The following is a 7,463-nucleotide window of genomic DNA, read 5'->3' on the forward strand; positions in this document are numbered from 1 at the left end:
AGTATATTAGCTTGGAGAGAAATGTGACTAACAAAGAGAACGTAGACAGGAGACTAGAAAGGGACACTTTCAGGATGGCCACCTGTAACTTGTGGAGTGCCACAGGGATCGGTGCTGGGGCCACAATTATTCACAATTTATGTGAATGAATGGGTTGGTTGAGGAAAGTGAAAGTACTCTTTGCAGATGGCACACAAATACAGGGAAAGGTGAATGGTGAGCATGAAACAAGGAATCTGCAGAGGGAGACAGCTAGGTGTAGCAAGTGGGCTACAAAGTGCCAGATGGAATACAATGTGGGAAAATGAAAGGTTATGCACATTGGTAGGAGGAATAAAGGAGCAGTATATCCTTGAACTGGAGAAAGGCTGCAAAAAGCTATGGCTCAGATGAAATTGAACATCATTGTGCATGAATCACAAAAATCTCACATACAAGCTTAATGAGTAATGGGAAAGCAAAGGGAACATTGGCCTTATTTTCAAAGGGAAATGTGTAGAAAAATAAGAAACTCTTGTTCAAACTATGCAAGGTGCTAGTCAGGCCACAGCTGCAATACTGTGAACAGTTTTGGGTCCCTTATCTGAGACAGTTTGGAAGGGGTTCACTTGGCTGATTCTGGGAATGAAGGGGTTGTCTTATGATGGGAAGTTGGATAGATTGGGCCTGTACTTATTGGAGATCCAAGGAATGTAAGGAGAACTTGTTGAAACATCCGAAATTTTTACGGTGACTGTAAATGATGAGACATTGTTTCCCACATTGTAGAGTCTAGAATCAGACAGCATTATCTCAGATTAAAGGGGTCGCCCATGTAAGGCAGAGATGAGAAAAACCTTTATTTCTTCTTTTTTTCCTTTTGTTCATTCACAGGATGAGGGTGTCACTGGCATTTAGTGCCCATCCCTAATGGCTCAGAGGGCAGGGGTTCTGAGTAAATCATACTGACTGTGGGTCAGGAGTCACACATAGGCCAGATTTCCTGCCTCAAGGGCATTACTGAACCACCTGGGGTTTACCAAACAATTAACAATGGAATCATGGTCATTATTAGACTCTTAATTCCAGAGATTTATTGAATTCCAATTCTGCCATCTGTCATGACAGTATGCAAATCCACGTCCCCAGAACATTATCTGGGTCTCTGGATTAATAGTCTGGCGATAATACCACTAGGCCATCACCTTCCCCTTTATTTTTCTGATTGTGGCGAGCACGTGGAAGTCTTTACCATAGAGTGCTGTCAAGGCTGGGTGATTGAGTAAGTTCAGGCTGAGACAGATTTTTATTTATTTAGGGAACCAAGGATTCCAAGGAAAAGACAGGAAAGTGAGGTTGGGGATGATCAGGTTAACCACGATCACACTGGTGGTGCAGTTTCAATGGGCTGAATGGCCTACTTGTGCTCTTACATCTTTTGGTCTTATATATGACTACAGCATTGGCAGGTGCACTAGCTATAATTTCCCAGAATGCATTAGATTTGGAAAGAGGCCCATCAGATTGGAAGTCAGCGAATGTTTCACAACTTTTCAAGGACAGAGGGAGAGAGAAAACATTCATCGATGGGATGTTAGTCCAACACCAGTCTTTGGGAAAGTGAGAACAAATGTCCATAGTTTTCCAAAAAGGAAATCCTTCTGACAAGGGTTTTTAAGGATGGAACTTGGATGATAAATAGTGGGAAACTGACAGAAGCAGTATATCTTGGTACCAAAACGTCTTGCAATAAGATGCTACGCAAAAGATTAATGTGCAACATCAGGTCTTGTGGACGTGGGGGTAATATTTTGGCATGGATAGGCATTCTCTCAATGAAAGGAAATGAAGAGAGGAGAATAAATCTGTCATATTTTAAAACTGGCAAGCTGTGACCAGAAATGCGAGGGATGAGAAACATCAGTTGTGAGAATATGTTGAAGGATTTTGGAATGTTCTCCTTGAGAGAAGAAAGCCAGGAGTGATTTAATGAAGATTTCCAATATCATGAGCAGGCAGAATAAAGTAGATCGGGAGAAGCTGTTTCTGTTTGTAAATGCAATCAGAATACAAGTGCACAATTTAAAATGATTTACAAAAGAAGCAAGGGTGAAGTGAGGAAAAGCAAGTGACTCAGTGAGTAGTTAGGGACTGGAATGTACTGTCTAGAAGTGTGATGGAGGCAGGTTTAATTGAGTCATTGAGGAGGATACTGGATAAAGGTTCAGACGAAAACAAAGTGTGAGGGTCTGAGGGAAAAGCAGGAGATTGGCACCAGGAAATGATGCTCACTCGAAGAACCAGAGCAGGCATGATGGGCTGAATGGCCTCCTTCTGCACTGTGACACTTCTGTGATTCTGTGTGTGGTACAAGGCTCAGTGCTGGGTCCCCAGCTATTTCCAATGTGTATTAACAATTTGAGGCAGGAAGTATTGTATCCAAGTTTGCTGATGATACATAACCAGGTGCAAAAATAACCTGTGGTAAGGAACAGTCTGCAAAGAGATATAAACAGGTAATGTGAGTGAGCAATAAGATAGCATGTGGAGAATCCATGTGGTAAATTGTGAATGTACTCATTTTGTTCTGAAGATGGAAAAGTGGAATAACCTTTGAAAGGTCAGCAATGTATAAATGCTAATTTTCACAGAAATTTGGGGTACACTAATACATAAACAGAAATTTAGCTGTAAGGTACAACAGGCAACTGGGAAATTTCGTAACAATGTTGGTCTTGACTGCAAGGGATTGGAACACAGGAACGAAGGATTCTTGTTGCAATTATATAAGTCACAGCTGAGACCATGTTTGGGATACTGAGACCAAATGTAAACTGGGTGATGCCTTTATACAACACCTTTTCTCTATCTGTAAAAATGACCCTGACCATCCAATCACTTGCAATCTCAATACGCCATCTTGATCTCATGCTATCATTTCCATTCTAGGTTGACAGTTCCAACGCAAGCTGACGGCACCTCATTTTCCATTTGGCCATAAGGATGAGAGTTCTAAATTCTTGGAAGTGCAGGGTCAGATTAAAACAAGTCAGCATGGTTTTAGTAAGGGGAGGTCATGCCTGACAAACCTATTAGAATTCTTTGAAGATGTAACAAGTATGTTAGACCAGGGAAACCCAGTAGATGTTATCTATCTAGACTTCCAAAAGGCCTTTGATACAGTACCTCACGGGAGGCTGCTGAGCAAGGTGAGGGCCCATGGTGTTAGAGGTGAGCTACAGGCTTGGATTGAGGATTGGTTGTCTGACAGAAGGCAGAGAGTTGGGATAAAAGGCTCTTTTTCGGAATGGCAGCTGGTGACAAGCGGTGTCCCGCAGGGTTCAGTGTTGGGGCCTCAGCTGTTCACCTTGTATATTAATGATCTGGATGAATGGACTGGGGGCATTCTGGTGAAGTTTGCCGATGATACAAAGATAGGTGGACAGGCAGGTAGTGCTGAGGAGGTGGGGAAGCTGCAGAAAGATTTCAACAGTTTAGGAGAGTGGTCCAGGAAATGGCTGATGAAATTCAATGTGAGTAAATGTGAGGTTTTGCACTTTGGAAAAAAGAATACAGGCATGGACTATTCTTTAAACGGTGAGAAAATTCGCAAATCAGAAGTGCAAAGGGATCTGGGACTGTTGGTCCAGGATTCTCTAAAGGTTAACTTGCAGGTAGAGTCTGTAATTAAGAAAGCGAATGTAATGTTTATCTCAAGAGGGTTGGAAAAAAAAGCAGCGATGTGCTTCTGGGGCTTTATAAGGCTCTAGTTAGGCCCCATTTAGAATACTGTGTCCAGTTTTGGGCCCCACACCTCAGGAATGACATACTAGCCCTGGAGTGTGTCCAGCAGAGATTCACACGGATGATCCCTGGAATGGTGGGTTTAACGTATGATGAACGGCTAAGGATCCTGGGATTGTACTCATTAGAGTTTAGAAGGTTGAAGGGAGATCTAATAAAAACTTACAAGATAATGTATGGCTTAGAAGGGGTGGACACTAGGAAGTTGTTTCCGTTAGGCGGGGAGACTAGGACCCGTGAGCACAGCCTTAGAATTAGAGGGGGTCAATTTAAAACTGAAATGAGACGACATTTCTTCAGCCAGAGAGTGGTGGGCTTGTGGAATTCATTGCCGCAGAGTGCAGTGGAGGCCTGGACGTTGGATGCCTTCAAGGCAGAGATCGACAAATTCTTGATCTCAAAAGGAATCAAGGGCTGCAGGGAGAGTGCAGGGAAGTGGTGTTGAAATGCCCATCAGCCATGATTTAAATGGCAGAGTGGACTTGATGGGCCAAATGGCCTTCCTTCTACTCCTATGTCTTATGGTTTTATTTTACAGGCCACTGGACTCAGCATTGCATTCACCAGCATCAGGTCATGACCTATGTCCCCTGTTTCAATGAGTTCTTATACCCCACGCCCTCAGTGTACTGCTGATGTGGTCTTCCTCTCAGTAAAGCTGACCAATTTTCTGCTATTGATAAGTTCAATTAACACCTTGTCTTGATTCAATATTACTTCTCTACAACCAATCACAACCCCTTTACCTTTTGCTGTGGGCCCTTTTAGCATCAATTCCATTTGCTCCTCCTCCCCCTTTTCTACACCATAAATACCATCAGTTAGACAAGGCACTTCAGTTCTGGAGAAGGCTCAGATTGGACTTGTAGCCCTCATTGTCTTCCTATAGTTGCAGCCAGCCCTGCTGAATTTCTCCAATATTTCCCGTTTGTATCCAGAAAACTATTTGGTCTCCATATTCCAGGAAGTATATGTTTGTATTCATGGCAGCACAGCCAATTCACTTTTACCCTGGGATGTGCTGATTGTCCTCTGGTAATCTGTCTCAGGTAGACACATTTTAATGTAGCAAGCGAATCAAGGTGTACAGGCCCAAGGCAGACATGGGGAATTGGGCCACAGATCAGCCTTGATCTTACTGAATGATGGAACAGGCTTGAGGGGCTGAATGGCGTACTCCTGTTCCAATGCTCTTAGAAGAAGTTGAGTAAACTGGAGTGAACCGTTATCGATTCTAAAAGGGATCGATTGGGTAAATGCCAGAAGATTGCATCGCTCAGGGAATCTAAAACATGGAGATGCAGTCACAGGATAAAGAGCCAGGCGCTCAGTCCAGAGTTCAGTCAAAGGATTGTGAATCCCTGGAATTCCCTGTCTCAAATGGTTTCAGAGTTTCAGCCCAAGATCAGCCATGCTTGTATCGAATGGTGGAGCAGTTAGTCTTCTCCAGCCCCCATCCCTTTGTGTATTTCATACATTCAATCTGAAACTTTACAGCTGCACATCGTGTACTGGACACATTTTATGAGTTAAATTCCAGCACCTCAGGAAGGACATACTAGCCCTGGAGCGTGTCCAGTGGAGATTCACACCGATGATCCCTGGAATGGTAGGTTTAACATATAATGAACGGCTAAGGATCCTGGGATTGAACTCATTAGGGTTTAGAAGGTTGAGGGGAGATCTAATAGAAACTTACAAGATAATGTATGGCTTAGAAGGGGTGGACGCTAGGAAGTTGTTTCCATTAGGAGGGGAGACTAGGACCTGTGGGCACAAACTTAAAATTAGAGGGGGTAAATTTAAAACTGAAATGAGATGACATTTCTTCAGCCAGAGAGCGGTGGGCTTGTGGAATTCATTGCCGCAGAGTGCAGTGGAGGCCGGGATGTTGGAAGCCTTCAAGGCAGAGGTCGACAAATTCTTGATCTCTGAAGGAATCAAGGGCTATGGGAGAGTGCAGGGAAGTGGTGTTGAAATGCCCATCAGCCATGATTTAAATGGCGGAGTGGACTTCATGGGCCGAATGGCCTTAGTTCTACTCCTATGTCTTATGGTCTTATGCAAGAATTATTTAATGAGAAAACACAGTCTTTTTTTGACAATAAGCTAATGTTTGTCAGTTCACTCATTAGGCAACTGATGTTCTTGAAGAATTTCTAAAACAGAGAAAGGGTGAATCTGAAAAAAGTCGTATGATGGATCAGAACCTCACGGACAGAGAGAGGGAAATGGAAGGCAAGTTATTTTTGATTAAAACCTTTTATTCAATTGGCTGAGAATTTCTTGCAGCATTTCCCACTCTGCTCCCATGAAGAGGTTAGAGATATTAATAATGTAATCTCAGTTCCATGTCAATGTGCTGCATTGTTCCTGGCTGATTGTCTACTTCAGACAAACTCGACAAATACAAACAGAAATCTTCACCCCTACTCCCACCACCCGTCCCCCCGCCCCCCATTTCCCCCACCATACTCTCCTCGTACTCCTTCCCCATACTATCCTGCTCCCCCCCACCGAGGTATAACCTGCACGTACTCCCCTTCTTCCGCCTCATACTCCCACCCCACACCCCCTTCCTGTACTCCCACCCCGTACTCCCCTACTGAACTCCCCCTCCATACTCCCTTGTCTTCCCCCTCCTGTAATCTACTTGTCTCTCCCAACCCATTCACTCTGTCTCGCCCTCCTGTACTCCTCTGTCTCTGCCTCCTGTTCTCTCCTGTGACCAACCCCACCCCCACCATGCTCCCTTGTCTCTCCCCCTTTCTCCCCCCACTTCACACTCCCTTCTCTTCCCAACCCATTCTTGCTGCCCTCTACTCTGTAGATCCTGCCCTCCTCACTCTAAGGGAGAAAAGACTGCTGTTTCCTGCTGAGGCATTGCACAATGTCTCCTTGCCACTTCCCCACCTTCGCTCCCAGCCGTGGCAAAATGCTTCCTTGAGCACAGCCTCCTTCTCACTCCTCTTAATTCCTCCAATTCCCTCCTTTCCTTTTTTCCACCACCCACCCAATTCCCTATTCCCCCTTTAGCCCCCATCCACCCATTTATGTCTTCATTACTTCAAAACAAATTGCAAACTGAATCATAGTCGCTGCAGACAATGGTGTTAAAAATTTAACTTTTCAAACTTTGCAGTTGAGAAAGAAAGACAGTCCCTGGTAGAGCTACAAAAGGCTGCGATGGAGCAACAGACGAAAATGATGAAAAGCATTTTGGAAGCTGTGGCACAAAATAATAATAACAATCTGAAAAAAATTATGGAAATGCTGAGACAAGAAAGAGAATTACAAATGAAACAACAGGAGCAAATTACAAGAAGACAACATCAAGAAATTGAAAATATGTCAAACAAAACATCATGTGTTATACAGTAAAGAAACAATGGATTGGGAAACAAGACAAAATTGTGCCCATATGCATGAATCTTTTATTTGTTTTCAAATTTTAATGAATGGATAGGTCGGGGTCTGAAAGATTTTTTGGTTTCCCAATCGCTTTATTATTCCTTTTCCGGAATGCACATCCTTATCTCACAAGTGCACATGACTACCAATGACTTCTCAATTTACTCCTGGGATGTGGGAGGCACTAGTTAGGCCAACATTTATTGCCCGTCCCACATTGCCCCTTCACAAGGTGGTGAGGTGCCTTTTTTGAACCCTGCAGTCCATGT

The 7,463-nt window shown here is 43.7% G+C and overlaps 1 protein-coding gene across 1 annotated transcript in view; it reads left to right on the forward strand.

Annotated features, from left to right (window-relative positions):
• The window catches only part of LOC132210046 (guanylate-binding protein 5-like), an 18,827-nt gene extending 12,866 nt beyond the window's left edge, over positions 1-5,961 (forward strand). Inside the window, exon 4 of the mRNA XM_059648860.1 lies at positions 5,907-5,961. Within this exon, the coding sequence (XP_059504843.1) occupies positions 5,907-5,918 (12 nt within the window). The 3' untranslated portion in view covers positions 5,919-5,961. The remainder of the gene's footprint in view (positions 1-5,906) is intronic.
• Positions 5,962-7,463: the final 1,502 nt, after the last annotated feature.

Source organism: Stegostoma tigrinum, chromosome 9, assembly GCF_030684315.1.
Source record: "Stegostoma tigrinum isolate sSteTig4 chromosome 9, sSteTig4.hap1, whole genome shotgun sequence".
NCBI lineage: Eukaryota > Metazoa > Chordata > Chondrichthyes > Orectolobiformes > Stegostomatidae > Stegostoma > Stegostoma tigrinum.